This window comes from Ornithorhynchus anatinus, chromosome 6 (assembly GCF_004115215.2).
Source record: "Ornithorhynchus anatinus isolate Pmale09 chromosome 6, mOrnAna1.pri.v4, whole genome shotgun sequence".
NCBI classification, from domain to species: domain Eukaryota; kingdom Metazoa; phylum Chordata; class Mammalia; order Monotremata; family Ornithorhynchidae; genus Ornithorhynchus; species Ornithorhynchus anatinus.
This window is the reverse complement of record NC_041733.1, coordinates 37,177,218-37,198,349: the sequence shown is the minus strand read 5'-3', so window position 1 is coordinate 37,198,349 and position 21,132 is coordinate 37,177,218. Positions and strand designations below refer to the sequence as shown.

The 21,132-nt window shown below is 42.7% G+C and overlaps 1 protein-coding gene across 4 annotated transcripts in view; it reads left to right on the top strand.

Annotated features, from left to right (window-relative positions):
• The window catches only part of TENM1 (teneurin transmembrane protein 1), a 717,827-nt gene that overhangs the window by 371,390 nt on the left and 325,305 nt on the right, over positions 1-21,132 (top strand). For all 4 annotated transcript variants that reach the window (XM_039912369.1, XM_029067334.2, XM_029067335.2 and 1 more), the window contains one exon: positions 19,465-19,705. In XM_039912369.1, the coding sequence (XP_039768303.1) occupies positions 19,465-19,705 (241 nt within the window). The remainder of the gene's footprint in view (positions 1-19,464; positions 19,706-21,132) is intronic.

Genomic DNA, 21,132 nt, shown 5'->3' with positions numbered 1-21,132 from the left:
GCGCAGGAGAGAGTGGAGGGCGGAGACTCTGGTTTACTGCACGGAAGGAGGCGGTGGTAAACCATTTCCGTACTTTTACCGAGAAAAGTCTCTGGATCCACTACCAGAACTAGTGCAGATGGATGGAGGCGGGGCATTCTGGGGGAGATGTATCCGTGATGTCGCTATGGGTCGGAGATGACTCGAGAGTCTAAGACAAGATTGTAAACTCCTTGGAGTGCTGGGACGTGTCCTTTCATTCAGTAGTATTCTAGAGACTGTCAGCTTCTCCTCTAGTCTGTAAACTCCTTGTGGGCGGGGGAAAAAGTGTCTGCTGATTCTTCTGGATTGTACTCTCCGAAGTGCTTAGTAGAGGGCACTGCACATAGTAAGCACTCCATAAATAGCTTGGATTTCTTTTTTCTCATGCCATTTAAGTGCTTACTGTGTGTCAAGCACTGTGTTAAATGCTGGGGTGGCCCAGTGGAAAAAGCCCAGACTTGAGAGTCGGGGGTCATGGGTTCTAATCCTGGCTCTGCCACTTGTCAGCTGTGTGACTTTGGGCAAGTCACTTTACTTCTCTGGGCCTCAGTTATCTCATCTGGAAAATGGGGATTAAGATTGGGAGCCCCACATGGGACAACCTGAATACCTTGTATCCCCCCAGCGCTTAGAACAGTGCTCGGCACGCAGTAAGTGCTTAACGAATGTCATCGTTATTATTCTTATTACAAGTGAATTAGGTCGGACACAGGTCCCTGTCCCGTATGGGGGTTTGAAGTCTCAACAGGAGAGGGAACAGGTATCCCCATTTTACCTTTGAGGAAGCAGCGTGGCTCAGTGGAAAAGAGCCTGGGCTTCAGAGTCAGAGGTCATGAGTTCGACTCCAGGCTCTGCCACTTGTCAGCTGTGTGACTGTGGGCAAGTCACTTAACTTCTCTGTGCCTCAGTTACCTCATCTGTAAAATGGGGATTGAGACTGTGAGCCTCACGCGGGACAACCCGATTACCCTGTATTTACCCCAGCACTTAGAACAGTGCTCTGCACATAGTAAGCGCTTAACAAATACCAACCCAAAAAAAATGAAGCTGAAGCACAGAGATGTTAAGTGGCTTTCCCAAGGTCACATAGCAAGCAACTGGCCGGGCTGGGATAAGAACTCAGATAATAATGTTGGTATTTGTTAAGCGCTTACTCTGTGCAGAGCACTGTTGTAAGCACCGGGGTCAATACAGGGTAATCAGGTTGTCCCACGTGAGGCTCACAGTCTTAATCCCCATTATACGTGCTGTGCATCTGTAAGGCACTCAAATGTGTCCATTTATTGTTATATTGTCCTCTCCCAAGTTCTTAGTATAGTGCTTTGGACCCAGCAAGCGCTCGATAGATATGACTGAATGAATACTAATGAATAAATCAATTCAAAGGTGTCAACTTAGAAAAATGTGAAAGGCAATGAGTCAGTCAGGTGCACTCAGTGGTGTTCCTGAGGTGATGTCTGGGGATATACTAGTTGTATAAAGTGGCAGAAATCATACCCCTGCTTGTTCATTCAATAGTATTTATTGAGCGCTTACTATATGCATAGCACTGTACTAAGTGCTTGGAATGTACAAATCGGTAACAGAAACAGTCCCTGCCCTTTGACCGGCTTACAGTCTAATCGGGCTTGTGTGGCACATACTACGATTCAGATTGGTCCCCTTCATTGAATCCCAAGAGCCATTTTTCCCTAGAAAATTCATTTTGAAAATTCCCCCTCCTTAGAAGCAGCATGGACTGGTGGCAAGAGCCCGGGCTTGGGATTCAGAAGTTGTGCGTTCTAATCCCGGCTCCGCTCTTGTCTGCTGGGTGACCTAGGGCAAGCCACTTCACTTCTCTGGGCCTCTGATACCTCACCTGTAAAATGGAGATCGAGACTGTGAGCCCCGTGAGGGACAGGGACTGTGTTCAACCTGGTTACCTTGTAACTACCCCAGGTTTAGAAGAGGGCTTGGTGTTTAGTAAGCGCTTACTGAATACCATAATTATTATTCAACTGACTGCTGTGAGCCAGATGGGGCCACGATGGGCAACTGGACTTGTGCAGATCTGTGCCTTGCCAGACAAACCACGGTGTCACAGTGGCTCCCACAGATTTTGGGCAGTGCCCTTGCCCATGGAAACTATCCCTGTGGGTAGCCAAGTGGCACAGGTGATGTCTGTGGTATTCGTTAAGAACTTATTATGTGTCTAGACTGTTCACTCGTGGTGGGCAGGGAACTTGTCTTTTCTTCGTTGTATTCTCCCAAGTGTTTAGTGCAGTAGAAGCAGCATGACTCAGTGGAAAAAGCATGGGCTTTGGGAATCAGAGGACTATAATCCTGGCTCTGCCATTTGTCTGTGTGTGACTTTGGGCTAGCCACTTAAATACCCTCTGGCCGGTCATTCTCGGTCTCCTTCGCTGCCGCCTCCTCCCCCTCCAATCCTTTAACTGTTGGAGATCCTCAAGGGTCAGTTCTTGGCCCTCTTCTGTTCTCCATTTACACTCACTCCCTCGGTGAACTCATTCGCTCTCACGGCTTTGACTACCATCTCTACGCAGATGACACGCAGATCTACATCTCCGCCCCTGCCCTCTCCCCCTCCCTTCAGGCTCACATCTCCTCCCGCCTCCGGGACGTCTCCACCTGGATGTCGGCCCACCACCTAAAACTCAACATGAGCAAGACTGAGCTCCTCATCTTCCGTCCCAAACCCGGTCCTCTCCCAGACTTCCCTATTACCGTGGATGGCACGACCATCCTTCCCGTCTCTCGGGCTCGTGATCTCGGTGTCATCCTTGACTCATCCCTCTCGTTCACCCCACACATCCTATCCGTTACCGAGACCTGCCGGTTTCACCTTTACAATATCGCCAAGATCCGCCCTTTCCTCTTCACCCAAACGGCTACCTTACTGCTACGGGCTCTCGTTATATCCCGGCTAGACTACTGTGTCAGCCTTCTCTCTGACCTCCCTTCCTCCTCTCTCGCCCCACTCCGGTCTATTCTTACTCCACTGCCCGGCTCATCTTCCTGCAGAAATGATCTGGGCATGTCACTCTCCTTCTTAAACACCTCCAGTGGTTGCCCATCAACCTCCGCTCCAAACAAAAACTCCTCACTCTAGGCTTCAAGGCTCTACATCACCTTGCCCCGTCCTACCTCTCCTCCCTTCTCTCTTTCTACTGCCCACCCCACACGCTCCGCTCCTCCGCCGCCCACCTCCTCACCGTCCCTCGGTCTCGCCTATCCTGCCGTCGACCCCCGGGCCACGTCCTCCCGCGGGCCCGGAACGCCCTCCCTCCTCACCTCCCCCAAACTGATTCTCCTCCCCTCTTCAAAACCCTACTTAAAACTCACCTCCTCCAAGAGGCCTTCCCAGACTGAGCTCCCCTTCTCCCTCTACTCCCTCTACCACCCCCCTTCATCTCTCCGCAGCTTAACCCTCTTTTCCCCCCATTTCCCTCTGCTCCTCCCCCTCTCCCTTGCCATCCCCTCAGCACTGTACTCGTCTGCTCAACTGTATATACTTTCATTACCCTATTTATTTTGTTAATTTTGTTAATGAAATGTACATCGGCTTGATTCTATTTAGTTGTCATTGTTTTTATGAGATATTCTTCCCCTCGACTCTATTTATTGCCATTGTTCTTGTCTGTCCATCTCCCCCGATTAGACCGTAAGCCCGTCAAACGGCAGGGACTGTCTCTATCTGTTGCTGACTTGTTCATTCCAAGCGCTTAGTACAGTGCTCTGCACATAGTAAGCGCTCAATAAATACTATTGAATGAATGGTCTGTGCCTCAGTTACTTCATCTGTAAAATGGGTATTAAGACTGTGAGCCCCACATGGGACAGCCTGATCACCTTGTATCTACCCCAGCGCTTAGAACAATGCTAGGTACAGAGTAAGCGCTTAACAAATACCATAATTATTATTATTACAGTGCCCCGCACACAGTAAGCCCTCACTAAATACAACTGAATGTCACGCACCATTCTAAGTGCTGGAGTAGATACAGGTTAATCAGGTTGGACGCAGTCACAGTATGAGTATGGGGCTCATACTCTAATCCCCATTTTACAGATGAGGGATCTGAGTTAAGTGACTTGCCCAAGGTCACACTGCAGACATGTGGCAGAGCTGGGATTAAAACTCAGGTCCTTCTGACTCCCAGGCCTGTGCTCTTGTCCTCTAAGCCATGCTGCTGCTTTGTCATAAGTGCTCCAGTCCATATCAAAGATCCTACTGCAGGGGCTGTGCCTGACCTGACTACTCATATCTACCCCAGTTCTTAGAAAAGTGCTTGGCATATAGAAGGAGCTTAGCAAATATCATAATAACAATAACCAGTATATCTTAGCTGCCCTCTCTGAAGCCTCAGGGCAGTTCTGGGAGGAACAGAAAAAGAGAAATTTGGTGAAATCTGAATGTGGCAAATCTAAACCCTGATCCTAGAACAGTGTTCACTGTACAAGTACTTTACAGAGTGGGTACTATTTCAGAGGAGTGGGAAAATAAGGAACATAAAGAGAGATTAATGGGATAAAGAGGAGACTGAGGGGTTTGTCTATCTTCTCACATAGTCCTTGCTTTTCTAATTTATTAAATTACCCTTTTAATGTTTCCCTAACAGCTAAGGGTGTCTTTTGAGCCTTTAATCTGACAGTATCACCATTTTAAGCTTGATTTTTGTGGCTCCCGAGTAACTCTCCTGCACCTTTAAATCCGTCTTCACACCTACTTTCAATCACTGAAGATAATGCCATCCCAATGCACAGTTGACTTATGTTTAAACTAAACTGGTTTCCAACAAAAACCCAAGACCGATGGTTGAGAGACCTGAGGTTGGGTCCCAAAAAACTCTGACCCCTTGTGGGACCTAGAGCAAATCCTTAAACTACTTAGGTTTTTGTTTTGTAATGTAAAATGTCAATATCATGATCCCTTTAGGTCACTTAAAATGTTTTTGAAAGAATTCCAATTCTTTAAAGTTTTAGAATTTATGTCAAAATTAATTTCAAGTTTCTGAAGTGCTCTTTTTTTTTAATTCATTCAGTTCATTCGATCGTATTTATTGAGCGCTTACTGTGTGCAAAGCATATTGAACCTCACTGAAATAAAACTGTAAGGTGAATTGCAATGCATGTTTGACTTAAGCCCGGGGTTGAAATGATACAGCCAACCTGTCATTCCGACTTGAATGATATAATTTATAAGATCCTGGTAGCTATTTTTGAAACTAAAAATTACACTTATTTATGGAACATAAGGTCTTTTTTTAACTTTAGGAATTTTAATTGCCTTGTTCAGGACCAGTTTGGCACACTTCCGAAGTAGAGCAGTGGTCATTATTACTACTAGGTATTCTTTCCCGTGAGAGTTAAATTGTGTTTACTTTGTGATCTTTAATTTGCTTAGTAAATATGTTGTCTCTAATGTGCTCAAAGAAAAGTAGCACAAATGTATTGTTCAGTTGTTCTTTTTGAATGGAAGACATTAAGTGCTTTCTGAATTTTTTGAGATCCATTTGGGTCAAAATTCCTTGCAGACCACATTAATAGCTGTTAACTTGAATCTTGGATTTTAGATAGGGTAAAACCAAGGGAGAATATCTAGTTATAAAAACAAAAAGGAAACATTTGAGATCAGGTGACCTTGAGCAAATCACTTAATTTCTTTGTGTCTGTTTTCTCATCTGTAATATGGGGACTAAATATATGTTACTTATTGTTGTTGTTTTTATGGCTTTGGTTAAGCACTTACTCTGTGCTAGGCAGTCTTCTAAACACTGGAATAGATGCAAGTTAATCACATTGGACAAAGTCAATGTGCCCCATGGGGCTCACATTTTACAGATGAGGTAACTGAGGCACAGAGAAGTGAAGTCACTTGCCCACAGTCACATAGCCAAGTGGAAGAGCCAGGATTAGAACCCAGGTCCCTCTGACTTCAAGGCTGTGCTCTATCCACTAGGCCACACTGCTTCTCCCACCTTTAGATGGTGAGCCCTTTGTGGTGCAGATACTGTTTCTGACCCGATAATCTTCTCTACCCCAGTGCCTAGTGCAGTGTTTGACACATAGTAAGTGCTTAACAAATACTTGTTTTGTTCTGTTTTGCTTTGCTGTCTGTCTCCCCTGTTTAGACTGTGAGCCCAATAAGGGCAGGGATTGTCTCTATCTGAATTGTACATTCCAAGCACTTAGTACAGTGCTCTGCACATAGTAAGCACTCAATAAATACTATTGAATGAATGAATTATTATATATAGGCAGGAACATCTAAATTTGCTTTTAGTATGCTGTGATTTTTTATTTAGTCTTCTCCGTAACAAACTGGGTGATGCACACAGTAATAATAACAATGTTGGTATTAAGCGCTTACTATGTGCCAAGCACTGTTCTAAGCGCTGGGGTAGATACAAGATAATCAGGTTGTCCCATGTGGGGCTCAGTCTTCATCCCCATTTTACATATGAGGGAACTGAGGCACAGAGAAGTGAAGTGACTTGCCCAAGGTCACACAGCTGACAAGTGGTGGAGCTGGGATTAGACCTAGACATGGCATAGACCACTTTAATAAAGGTCTTGCTTTAATAGAGATGTCATAGTCCAGAGAAGCTAGTATAGTTAGCAGGATAGCAATTCTTAGCCCATCTATCTGTTCCTTATTGACTGACTCTGATGATGATGAGCAAATCGTTTTACCTCCGCACTCTTCAGATAACTACAAAGTAGGAAAAATATGAAATGCTTAGATTGATACAGTACCCGTCCTCCCAAAGCTAGAAGTGATGTAAAGATAATTTTTGATAACCAACTACTGACACTTCTTAAACTTCAAATGGAAACGGGTGAAGAAAATGAATTGAGGAAAATAAAGTAACACAAGAAACAAAAACTAGAGTTAGGAAAAGTAAGCAAAGCCACCATCAGATGACAGTGAGATGCCCAGTTAAACTCTCTGATGTTTGTTTAAAAGGAGGTGATGGATCTCTCCCATTTAGATACGATTGACTAGTTGTGAAAATGCATCGTATTCCTTTTGTTCATCAGTTGTATTTGAGTGCTTATCGTGTGCAGAGCACTGTACTAAGGGCTTGGGACAGCACTGTACAGCAGAGTTGATAGAGGCGATCCATGCCCACAAAGAGCTTACAAGGGAAGACGGCAATTAAATTAGGTTAGGGGGAAGGGAAATAGTAGAATAATTTCTTTCTTACTTTCCACTAGTGCTTATTGCCACCAGAGGCCTCTCTGAGAAGAAATGATGTTCAGGGAAGGGTCTTGAGTTTTTCAGAAGGAAGGTGCTATGTGAATCCCACTAGAAACCCTGTTGATTTAAAGGCAGAGGGATAACTAATAAACTATCTCTCGAAAATTTAGTCTCGTTTGTCATTTCCTAGGTCCGTTTATCTAGATGCCATTTGAGGTCATCTTTATACAGTCTCTGCACTTTAACGAGGTATTCTCACTGTGTGTGATTGTATACAGAGAGAGTTATTTTAAAGGACGTTTGGTTTGCTGTTTGGGCCAGCGAATGAAGTACCAGATGTTTATAAAGGACCTCGAGAGATGGTAATGAAAGGTGCTCCCTTAATACAGAAGTCTAACGTGTTGACAGAAAGATTTTTCAGCTCATTCTTTTGGGCTTTAGTCTGGTCTAAATTTGTTGGGTGTTAACCATGAGAGATGACTTAGAAGTGTATGAATGCCTAAATAATTTAATGGAGGAAAAAGAACACCAGGGAAAGGATTGCATTCAAACCACTTAGAGGACCTGGATTATCTGAGCTAAGATTGTTAGATCATCAGCCCCATGAGGGACAGGGACTATTTTAAATTCCCAACTAGAGAAGCAGCGTGGCTCAGTGGAAAGAGCACAGGCTTGGGAGTCAGAGGTTGTGGGTTCTAATCCCAGCTCTGCCACATCAGCTGTGTGACTTTGGGCAAGTCACTTAACTTCTCTGTGCCTCAGTTACCTCATCTGGAAAATGGGGATTAAGACTGTGAGCCCCACATGGGACAACCTGATCACATTGTATCTACCAGCGCTTAGAACAGTGCTTGGCACATAGTAAGCACTTAACAAATACCAAAATTATTATGTCTTTGTACAGTGCTCTGAACATAGCACTTAAATAATATCATTACTACTAGCTAACGAGGACTGAAAGCACCTTCTCAGGGCCAGGGTGAAGGCCTGGTCACTGTGGAACCTACTGTAGACATGTCAGTGCTCCTGCAGTAGTGATCAATCAGTAATATTCAGTGGTTACTGTGCACCAAACACTGTACTAAACACTTAGTCCTGCTGTCAGTGTTCCTTCCTCTCCTTCAAACATCTAGTATAATGGTCTGCACACAGTAAACACTCAATAAATCCAGTGGATTGATTGATTAGAGGCCCAGAAACTCCTTATACTTATTTGGAGAAGTGAGGGAAGTAAAAGACAGAAGTCATTTTAGGGTGACAGATGGTGGGGAGAGCTGTGACCCTGATTTGGGAGCAGGTAGAGAAAAGGTAGGGAAGGGAGCTACTTGGGAAGGGAAGTAGGGGGGTGGATCCTGAAGAGATAATACCACAAGTTTAGCATCTCTTGGTGGCTGGATCCTGCACCTTAGTACATGGGGGAAACTTTTTTTTATGGTATTTGTTAAGCGCTTACTAGGTGCCAGGCACTATACTGAGCAATAGGGTAGATACCAGCTAATCAGATTGGAAACAGTCTATGTTCCACGTGGAGCTCACAGTCTAAATCACCATTTTATAGATGAGGTAACTGAAGCACAGAAAAGTTAAGTGATTTGCCCAAGGTCACACAGCATACAAGTGGTGGGGGCAGAATTAGAATCCAGGTACTTCTGAATTTCAGTCCCTTGCTCTATCTTCTAGGTCACACTGCTTCTCACTAGGCCATTCTGCTTCTCTTGGAAGCTTCCTTTGGTTCCTTATTTAAAACAATTGACAATGGCTGATGAGAATTGCAGTTGGGAGAAAAATACATGTGTTTCCACCCAAACCAAAAGATAAATAAGAATAGAAATATTTTACTGGTTAAATTAGAAGCCTGAATTAACAAGGTTAGGGGTCTAAGTCTTGGCTATTTTTAAATAGGTATCTTATAGGAACATTACTGGCTATTACATAGGTATTTTATAGTTAATTGGTTTAAAGTTAATGGTGATTCATTTTACTTTGGAAGGGTCATAGTGTACTAATTGAACCAAACTATATTCAGATAACTTTAATGATCTGATTAAATCAGCAAAAGCAAGTAAATTTGCAGGCAATTGGGGAACACTTAACTTATCTCTCTGTGCATAAATGAAACTCAGGCATATGATGAGAGCCCAGGCTACGATCTCTCTGATGTCTTGGTATTTAATTGCTGATTAGGGTAACCACTGATTTCTCTTTCTTGCTCCGTAATATCACTGGATAGTGGGACATAAGAAAAACTTATTTTTAAAGAAAATTATGTAAAATTTTCCCCATGATGAGAAATTGTTTTCAATTTTTTATACTTCTTGATTATTGCATGTTCCAAGATGTAGCCTATTTCTAATGTTTCTCCAACTACTAGCTCTTTTGCATTACATGATACCGCTTAATAAAGTGCCTGAGACATAGTAAGTGCTTAACCAATGCCATCATTATTATTTTCTTTTCCCCATCTCCTCTAAACTTTCTCTTCTCACTCTCCCCAATCAATCAATAGTATTGATTGAGCACTTACTGTGTGCCAAGCACTGGACTGAGCGCTTGAGAGGGTAAGATACAACTCTTTTACATTACATGATAGCTCCCAGTACATTGCCTTTCACATAGTAAGTGCTTACCCCAAATACCATCACTATTATTTCTTTTTGGTAATTTGTTAATAACTATTTTTAAATCAAAATACTTTCATTTTTTAAAAGGTGCACACACTACAAACTATTTTCAATCCCTAAGGGAAGGCCAAAGACTGCCTGGCCTTAAAAATTGAAAACAGTTTGTAGTGTGTGCACCTTTTAAAAAATGAAACTGTCAACCATCTTAAAATAGTGTGTTGAGCTGGAGGAAAAAAAAAATTCTACCAAAGGGTGGGAAATAGTGAACTGTTTCTCCTTATAGCACTCAAGGATAACATAATGCTTTGTTACACTTGCTGAAATCATATCCAGTGGAAGATCATATCTAGCAACCTTGTGCCCTGTAGGACATAGGATTTCACTCTGTTGGTTTAAGTGCATTCTTGAGTTTACAATGTAAAGGATGAGATATGTGCAACCACTAGGCCATACCACAAATAGGAATGTTTCAGTGAGGTTTCAAGGGAGGATTTTATCGAAAGATTTCACTTATGCTTAGTCCATTTCAGTCCCCAAGGCTATAGGAATTGAGGGTGCACAAATCCACTAGTGAAGTTGGCCTAGAGTTGGAAGGAAATGGTTCAATCACTTAACCATATTTATTGAGCACTTACTGTGTGCAGGGCACTGTACTAGAAGCAGCATGGCCTAGTGGCAAGAGCACGGGCTTGGGAGTCAGAGGTCATGGGTTCTAATTCCGCCTCTGCCATTTGTCTGCTGTGTGACCTTGGGCAAATCACTTAACTTCTCTGTGCCTCAGTTACCTCATCTATTAAAATGAGGATTAAGACTGTGAGCCCCACATGGGACAACATGATCACCTTGTATCTACCAGCGCTTAGAACAGTGCTTGGCACGTAGTAAGCACTTAACAAATACCATAATTATTACTATTATTAGTATTACTAAGTGCTCAGAAGAGTACAATACACTGGAGTTGGTAGACACATTCCCCATCCACACTGAGCTCCCAGTCTAGAGGGGGATACAGTAATATATATATAATTTACAGATATGTACCTAAGTGCTGTGGGAATGGGGCATGGTAACTAAAGGGAAAAAAATCCAAGTGCAAGAATGATGTGGAAATGAAGATTTAATCAGGGAAGCTCTCATGGAGAAGATGTGCCTTCAATAAACCTTTGAAGATGAGGAGAGTCATTGTCTAGTAATTTACTAGCCTCTCTCTATAGTTAAATTACTTTTACAACGGTCCAAGTTGCAGCTTGAGTTACTGCCTTGTTAAGTTACCACCTGTTCATTTCTTTGTCCCGATCTGACTGTGTGTCCTTCAGTCAATCCCTACACTCAATGATTTTATAATCTGACTGTAGAGGAGGAGGACGGCATTGGCATTATTAGCGCTATTCAACAGCAGGACCCGAAGAATGATGTGATTGCTACGACTGCTCCAACAAGGCCTCTCCAAATGCCTGCCCTGATCTTTTGAGTATTGATCAAGTTCATCACCCCTATTTGAACATTTGAAGTTAAACACCTCAATAGTATTTATTGAGTGAGTTCTCTGTGCATGGTACTAAGCACTTGAGAGAGTAGACATACTAATAAAAATAATAGTAATGGGTTTTGTTAAGCACTTTCTTTGTGCTAAGCACTGGGATAGACATGGGGTAATCAGGTTTGTCCCATGTGGGACTTAAACTTTAATCCCCATTTTACAAATGAGGTGACTGAGGCACAGAGAAGTTGAGGACTTGACTAAAGTCACACAGCAGACAAATGGCAGAGCTGGGATTAGAACCCAGGTCCTTTGACTCCCAAGTCTGAGCTCTTTCCTCTAAGCCACACTGCTTCTAATGACCCCTGCCTTGCAGGAGCTCACAGCCTAACAGGGGAGATAGACACTAAAATAAGTTACCATCAGGGGAAAGCAGCGTGGTTTAAAAATATGTATGTCAGTGCTAATTTGGGGGAATACTGAAGTTATATTCTTGGGAAATGTCACATTATGAAACCGGCTAAGATCTACAAACAAGAGGGTGCATGCTGCTCAGTTGTCTTTACAGGCTGTTTCCTCTGACATATGGAACATGAGAGAAATGTCACAGGATTTCAAGGAAGCAACCGTAATCACAGACTTCAAGAAGAAAGAAAAGAGAGCTGATGCCCCACACTATCATGGAATTTAAAAGCTGCCCATTCCTGGCAAGATGAAAAGGATTATTAACACTAAGACCTTGTGGAGGGCAGGGAATTCGTCTACCACCTCTGTTGTACTCTGCTCTCCCAAGCACTTAGCACAGTGCCCTGCACACAGTGAATGCTCAATAAGTATTATTGGTGTATAACTTTCTACCTATGGCATTTATTAAGCACTCGCAATGTGCCAAGCATTGTACCAAGGGCCGGGGCAGATAAAAGCTAATTAGGTTGGACACTGTCCCTGTCCCTCATGGGGCTAACAGTCTTCATCCCCATTTATTCATTCATTCATTCAATAGTATTTATTGAGCGCTTACTATGTGCAGAGCACTGTACTAAGCGCTTGGGATGAACAAGTCGGCAACAGATAGAGACAGTCCCTGCCGTTTGACGGGCTTACATTTAACAGATGAGGTAACTGAGGCACAGGGAAGTTAAGTGATTGGCCTAAGGTCACCCAAAAGACAAGTGGAGGAGCCCAAATTAGAACCCAAATTAGGACCTGACTCCCAAACCCTCGCTCTTTCCTCTAGGTCACACTGCTTCTCTGTGAATGATAATAACCACACCATCCTTAGAATTGCAGGCTGGAAAAGTTCCACTTGCTAAAACACTGGTCTTCTCCAGCACCTAAAGTGTCTTAGTTGTTTTGATTGGCAACTTTACATGCCCATATTTATTTTGGTGGTGTGTCTCTGTGTTTAATTTAGACATATATGGATTCTACCCCTTTGAGAGATTGGTAACGGTCTTGATTCCTAGATGCACACAATCCATTCTAGACTGTGAGCCCGTTGTTGGGCAGGGATTGCCTCTATTTGTTTCTGAATTGTACTTTCCAAGCACTTAGTACAGTTAGTGCTCAATAAATTATTGAGCACAGTTAGTGCTCAATAAATACGACTGAATGAATGAATGATTTTGTTTATGTAGCTAACTATGGAATGCTTTTCACCCATTTTTCCCCCTACCAACTGTAGTAAGCTATACAATATAGCTTTCTAGCAATGATCCTTCATTAGAAAAACTTAATTTCCAAAACATCTGCAATTAGTTCATTCGTTAAACGATTATTGTCAACTAATTCATAGCTCTCTACTTGCAAATGAACACTGAACTCGGGAATTGAAAATAATTGAAATATTACCATAGCATTGAAGTTTGAATATGAATTGAATATGAAATGTTTAAGGGCCATTACTTTTTTTATTTTCTTTTTGGCATACTTCAGTGATAAACAGCGGAGACAATGGTGTCATTTTCAGCAAAAGATAAAGGAGTGAAATTTTCTATGTCATCTTTTATGCTGCATAGTGGATAATGGACTTGCTTTCAAAGCATCCATGTAAATAGAAAACTGTGGTCAAGTCTAACGTAATTGATTGTTGATTTTGACCACAGAGCGCTATAGTTGCCCAAAAAACCAAAGTGTAATGGTAAATGGTGCTTTCTGTGGGTCATTCTCCTTGGAAAATTGCTAATAGAAGGCAGCCCCAAATTAGTGCCCTGTTTAGAACTAAAATGTGTGATCTGATGGACTTGAGAAATAGGATTTTTTTTTAATGACATTTGTTAAGGGTTTACTATGCACCAGGCACTGTGGTGAGCTGTGGTGTAGATACTGGCTAAGCCAGTTGGACACAGTCCATGCTCCACATGAGGCTCAAAGTCTAAATCCTTGTTTTACAGATGAGGTAACTGAGGCACAGACACAGAAAGTGATTTGCCAAAGGTCACACAGTAGAAATGTGGCATTGCCAGGATTAGAACCCAGGTCCTCTGCCATGGAGGCCTGGGCTCTTTTCTCTAAGACCATGCTGCTTCTCCAATACTTGAGAGTGTAATTTTAGTCCTATAAAATTATAAAATACAACCAACACAGAACATGAGCAGCAAGACTTGCAGGAAAATCACATTTAGTGATGACTACTTTTGTTGCAACTTATTAAAAGGACTGGTCCATTTCCTGTGTCTCTTGGTTTGCCTCATTAATTCCACATTCTCTAGGCTGAGAAAGGAATATTTATAGGGCCCCAGATCCTCCTTTGCAATGAATAGCAGAATAATTTTCAGTGTGTTGGGCATAATTTTTTCTTTCACCTGCCTGGCATCGGGTTAGTTGCAATTCTCCCAGGAGGGGAAGGAGGTAGATTAGATTTATCCCAAGCTTTGTTCATCCCAAGCTTTGAATGTATTTGCTTAAAATGAGGTACGGAGTTGGGGAGGTGATTGGCAGAGTATTTCTCACAGCATGAATCTGGCCTGACCTGTGATTCACTGGTTCCACTGGGAAGCAGCCTGGCTTAGTGGAAAGAGCATGGTCTTGGGAGTTTGAGGACACGGGTTCTAATCGCGGCTCTGCCTCTGGTCTGCTGTGTGACCTTGGGCAAGTCGCTTAACTTTTCTGTGCTTCAGTTACCTCATCTGTAAAATGGGGATTTAAACCGTGAGCCCTACGTGGGACAACCTGATTACCTTGTATCCACCCCAGTGCTTAGGACAGTGCTCGGCACATAGTAAGCGCTTAATAAATACAATAATAATTATCATTATCATATCCACTCCATTTTATGCAGTGGCAGAGGTTATGATCAAATACCTCCACTGTACTTATGTACATATCAGTAATTTATATTAATGTTTCCCTCCCCCTCTAGACTATAAGCTCATTGCGGGCAGGGAAACGTGTCTACCGACCCCATTACATTCTACTCTACCAAGTGCTTACCTTCGTGCTCTGCAAACAGTAAGCACTCAATAAATGTGATTGATCCTAACCAGTGACTGCTGGTAACCCCTTCCAGGCCTCTCCTAGGTACAACAGCCTCTTCATGCATGGGAAACAGTGTGGCCTAGTCCAAAGAGCTTGGTCCTGGGAGTCAGAGGACCTGGTTCTTATCCCGTGTCCACCACACACCCGCTGCGTGACCACGTGAAAGTGACTTAATTTCTCTGCATCTCAGTTCCCTCACCAACAAAATGGGGGATCAATAGCTGTGTACTCCCCTACTTAGAATGTGAGCCCACTGTGGAACCTGATTATCTTGTATCTACTGCAGTACTTAGTACAGTGCTTGGCTTGGCTTAACAAATACCATAATTATTATTATTATTATGCAGTGGTCCCATGAATGCTTGAACAAAGCAGGAGCCCCTGACTGCATTCATGGCCATTTCAGAGCTGTTCTAGGCAGAAATTCAGCTGCTTCTGTCTCTTTAAATCCCTCTCTTCCTCTTAGCCCTCTTCATCAAGAAGGCTGGGAGAAGCGCGGTCTGACAAGATGTGAAAAATTTGTCACATAGCTAAGTGATCATCCACCCCTACTCTGAAACATTACATTAAAACCTTTTTGTATATTCACCTCATCAGAAATGACATTGACTTTTGTGAATTATTCTCCACAAGAGTTTTCTTCTTGGGAAAATGTGGGGGGCTGATATTCCTACTCTATTTTTCTTATGGTGCCATCCAGTTACAGTTGTGGTGATGCTGAAGGCATGAAGGAAAAAAGGAAGCATTAAAAAAGAAACATCACACCAGAAAAGAGCAAGGTTAAGGAGGAAGATGGGAAATATGAGAAGACCAGAAAAGAGAAAAGTAGAAACCAAAAATGAGAGGTAAAAATAAAGCAGGAGTTGTCGGGGGGGGAAAAAGGAACTGAAGGAGAAAGGTGAAGGGTGACTGGAAATTCTCAGGAGAAAAGGTCAAAGGTTAGAACAACCAAAGGAAAAAGGAGGCCGAGAAACGGAGGACGAGCAGAGAGAATGTGGTTTGATGAAACTGAGCAGTTAAGGCAATCTGGATGAAGAAAGTCCTGAATCGTGCGGCCCAGGTGGGGAAGAGTTAGGAGTTGAATTATGGAGGAATCAAGCGCACGAGGCAAGTGTGAGTGGCGATGCTAAAGAGAAACAGAACAGATAGGTAAGGAGCTACTGGCTGTTGGAAAGGGTTTCAGTAGGTTAACCCGGTCAATAATCCTGACTTCTGGTAGGGTAATAAGTAAACTATTGTGGAAAGATGAGAAATTAGTGTATTTTAGGATGGCTTCAGTGGATGGAATTCCTAAGTCTCTAAAAACTAACTCTTATAATGTTTAATAACACCACGTTTCAGGAAATGTTCTTTCCTGCACCAACTTTAGCCAAAATAATCCTCACAAATGTGGAAGTGACCACAAAGAGAAACCAAGGAACAGAAACCCTCTCAAGGGAAGCAGCGTGGCATAATGGAAAGAGCACAGGCTTTGGAGTCAGAGATCCTGGGTTCTAATCCCGTCTCCGCCACTTGTCTGCTGTGTGACCTTGGGCAAGTCCCTTAACTTCTGTGTGCCTCAGTTCCTTCATCTGTAAAATGGGGATTAAGACTGAGTCCCACATGGGACAACCTGGTTATCTGGTATCTACCCCAGCACTTAGATCAGTGCTTGGCACATAGTAAGCACTTAACAAATGCCATCATTATTAATTGTAACTACTGTCGGGCCATCAGGTGTGCTTTACTTGGGGTTTTTCTTGCACTTTGTTCTCAAAGTAGAGTGATTTTTCAGGCAAGAATTGCTGTATTCTCAAAGCAGCCCAGGGACATAGTTAAGTATAGTTTCGCCGCTTTAGAAACCAGGATGTGGAAACACACTATTTGAGCCTAGAAGATGTAGTTCTCAACTCTGTTTTCTGCTCCAACTGCCAGGACATTATTGCTTCCTTTCAGCAATATTCTGGCTGCAAGAATTGGAAATGGTATTCTGGGACCTAGCAGAAGAAGCAAAGGAGGAAAAATCAAGGCAATCCCTGTTTTTGTCCAATTTGCCACAGAAATGTTTAGTGGGTTTCATTTAGCAAAATAGTAACTTATGAACCCATTTTTCAGTTGATGAAGACTTCTGAATGATTTTATTAGTAGTATTGTGCTCTCTTCTAATGGGAAATCAAGATTAGCTAGACCAAGGAGGTGGGGAACAGGCAAACAGACCCCATAATCCAAAACTCACTTGGTGGCCTCATTCCAGACTGGTACATGCAGAAAAATCTACTAGTTAATCCGGATAGGAAGTGTGGATTAGCCTGAGGTAAAAGCGAAGAAATAAAAACTCTGTCCATGAGTAGAGACAAAGGGCCTGTTGATGAAGATTATGTTTGGAGACAAGTTAATAAACGAGTTGAACTGGAATTTTACAACACTTCCTTGAAACAGGTTTTAGCTTGAATGAATGACTAGAATCATTTTCAACATTTGCTGAGTACAAGAAAAAAAAAAGACTGCATTATAAAGAATCTAGGAAGAAAATGGTCCCTCTGCCTACCTTTATCTTTCATCGAGTCACTCTTCAAATCTCAGCTGAAAACTTTCTCTCTTGCTTATTCCTTTTAATGCCTTCCTCCATCTGCTGTAATTCACTATATAACTCAGCCCTTGCGTTATTTACAGCCGTTCTAGAGCATTTTGGGATACTCTTCAAGTAAGGGAGAATATGAAAATAAGAGATCCTTGGGCTCCATTAACATTTCCCATCTGTTTAGAATTACTGTTCTGATATACTTTGTAAGCCCTCTGTCATTAGCATACTGCTTTGATAGACAAACAGTGAATATTCCTGTAAAAGGATTATGGACTAGTGGACTGATAATAATTATGAAGATTGCAGTGGAAATCATTCAATATTTTGGGATTGGGTGACATTAAATTTCCCTGTTTTATGGAATTTAGGAGGCGATACAGCAGAATTCCTTGCAGAGAGGCACACTGAAGGAAAGAGACACAAGTAAATAAATAAAGTTCCTCTGTGGAAATGCTTTCTCTATGTTCTGAGATGGGTAGGCTGTGAATTAGAATGACTTGTTAATGAAAGGAGGGGATGAGTCAAAAACCCACCCTATCTGGTTTTCATAGGCCCTGGCAGTGGTGAAGGAAAATAACCAGTAGGTGAATACAAGTACCCATAAAAGACTGCACAAGAAGCATAGAAATTTTCTCATTTGACCCCTTGTTAGTAATTTTAGAGCAACCCATTACGTGACATTCCTACAGAACTGGAAGAATATAGAATAGTCTTATTAGGTCCCTGGAGATTATAATTACCACAAGAGATGTGAAGTTAGAAACGGCAATTTAGACCCTTCGCACAGACGGAGAAGTCTGATCCTTATTATGGGACACTTAGTCTTGTGGCATAGGCCCCGAAAATTAAACCTTTCCTCAAATATCATGTTTAGAGTCAAGGAGAGTGAAGCAGTTTGAGTCTGAAAGAATGGTTACTTAAAACCGAGCCTAAGTCCAAACCAGCTGTTTGATTTGTTCAACATCCTCTAGTATGCTTCTGCTTTTCAGGTATAGGTCAGTCGGAACCTGTGACAAAGCCCTGGTCTTGTTTTTCCAGCAGATTTCAAAGGTTCTGCAGGGTGGGCTGGTGTGACTTTCAATCACTAGACAACACTAGACAATTCCCCTCAAGGAAGAGACTTCGGTGATCCACCACAGTGATCATTTTTGTTTCTTTTCAGCACTGATCTAAAGTGCTGGGGTAGATATAAGGTAATCGGGTTGTCCCATGTGGGACTCATAGTCTTAATCCCCATTTTACAGATGAAGGAACTGAGGCACACGGAGGTTAAATGACTTGCCCAAGTCTTTTCAGAGGATTTAATTGTGTCGCTTCTTGGAGACCAAACTGCAGCTCGCTGGTTGTACTCGGACCTGTCGGGAAAAGTGAAAAATGGCCAACAGGAGTAGCAGTGGAAGTCTTAAAGTCAGAAAATGATTGTCCCAATCAGATACTCAAGTAAATGTGCAGAAAACTCTCTCTCGGATGCTAAAGTAACAGAGTTCCGGAAGATTTGGGACTGTGACCCTGCTGTGTCTACAAATACAAGTGGCCATATGAACCCCCTTCATCCACCTACACAAACAGCACATGCTAGGGGCTTATGACAGTCACCAGTAAGGGAGACTCGGCTGATTTTGCAGAACCTAGTTGCTTCTGTTTGATAAGGCAGCAATCTCTTTACTGAAGTAAACCAGAAGAGGCCTTATGATTTCATTTTTAGTGCAGAATGATATTTCCCCTTCTATCTGTCCCTTTCACCCATACTTTCCTAAGTAGGATTTACAACGGATGGAACCGGATAGCTTCTGTTCTGTAACTCAGTGTCTTGTTTATGATTTATTTGTTCAGTACCAGAAACTATGACAAATTGCATGAGGCCGCCTCATTTACTTTTAGCAAGTGCAGCGCTGAGGAATTTACATGTAAATGCAACTGTGAATGTTTTCCATCTCATAAGGGTCCTGCATATGCTCCTCGGGAGTTAACGGTGGCATTTCACAGAGAAGCCGAATTTAAACTCTCCCCCTGGACGGAATGCATTCCCCTGAAATCTGCTTCAGGATAAACCATTGTGCTTGTCCAGTCCTCAGTGATGTTTTCCTTCTCTCCGTTTCAGATATGCCCGGTAGCCCACATAACCAGTTCACGTTCAGACCTCTCCCGCCTCCGCCCCCTCCGCCTCATGCCTGCACCTGTGCCAGGAAGCCGGCACCCACGGCCGACTCCCTCCAGAGGAGATCCATGACGACTCGCAGCCAGCCCAGCCCCGCTGCTCCGACGCCCCCAACCAGTACACAGGACTCCGTCCATCTGCATAACAACTGGGTCCTGAATAGCAACATACCATTGGAGACAAGGTACCTAACTGATTGTGGCATTCGTAGAGTGCTTACTGTGCATCAAACACTGTACTATGCACTGGGGTACCATGGCCTAGTGGAAAGCGCATGGGCCCGGTAGTCAGAAGGACCCGAGTTCTCATCCTCTCTCTGCCCCTTGTCTGCTGTGTGACCTTGGGCAAGTCGCTTCACTTCTCTGGGCTTCAGTTCCCTCACCTGTCAAATGGGGATTAAGACTGGGAGCGCCACGTGGGACAGGGACTGTGTCCAATCCAATTAACTTTTTTCTACCCCAGTGCTTAGTACAGTGCCAGAAACATAGAAAGCACTTAACAGATATCAAAATTATCATTAGTCTTATTAGATGTGATTATTAGCTTGTATCTTAGTGCTTAGAACGGTGCTTGACACAGAGTAAGCGCTTAACATATAAGCCTGTTGTTGGGTAGGGATTGTCTCTATTTGTTGTCAAATGGTACTTTCCAACCACTTAGTACATTGTTCTGTGCAATTAAGCGCTCGATAAATATGATTGAAAGACTGACATACTATCATTATTACTATTATTATTATAAGATAATCAAGTTGAATACATACAGTGCTTGTTCCATATGGGGCTCATAGTCTTAGGAGAGAGTAGGATTGAACCCCCATTTTACAGATGAAGCATTTGAGGCACAGAGAAGTAAAGTGACTGGAACTAGGTCCCACAGCAGGCAGCTGGTGGAGCTGGGATTGGAGCCCAGGCCATCCAAATTCCAAGCCTGTACTCTAATTGAATCCAACAAAATTATAAAATTTGTTCTCTCCTTTGAGTGTGGCAAAGAGTGAAGGAAATAATTTTGGTATTTGAATGGGTGTGAAAATTAAGTGAGGCATCTACTTTTCTCCAGCATTATTTATATTGCAGGACATCTACATGTATGTGTGTGTGTATATATTTAGAAACCCACTTAGGTATCTTAACTCTCTAATTCTTAAACTATAGGAGCAGGCCCAGGACCAAATGTCAAGTTGACATTTGGTTTGCATTTTCCTTCCTCCCTGCCCCCTTACATGTGGGGTGGTGATTTACCCAGTTGTATAAAAAAGGTCTGTTTTTCAGCTGGTCTGTAGCCTGTCCAATACATATTTGGCATCAGATATGTTTATGTATGATATTTTAAAGCCCCATCTTCTCTCTGCTGGCTCTTGCTTGTATCTCTCATCTCAGAAGCAGCCTGCATTCAGACTTATCTAGGAGGTGTACCCAAAGCCTCTGGTATAATAATAATAATAGTAATAATAATTGTGGTATTTTTTAAGCATTTACTCTGTCTCAGGCAGATACAAACAAATTGAATTGGACACAGTCCCTGTCCCAGTTGGGACTCACAGGTTCAATCCCCATTTTACAAAAGAGGTAAAGTGACTTGCCCAAGGCCACATAGCAGACAAATGGCGGG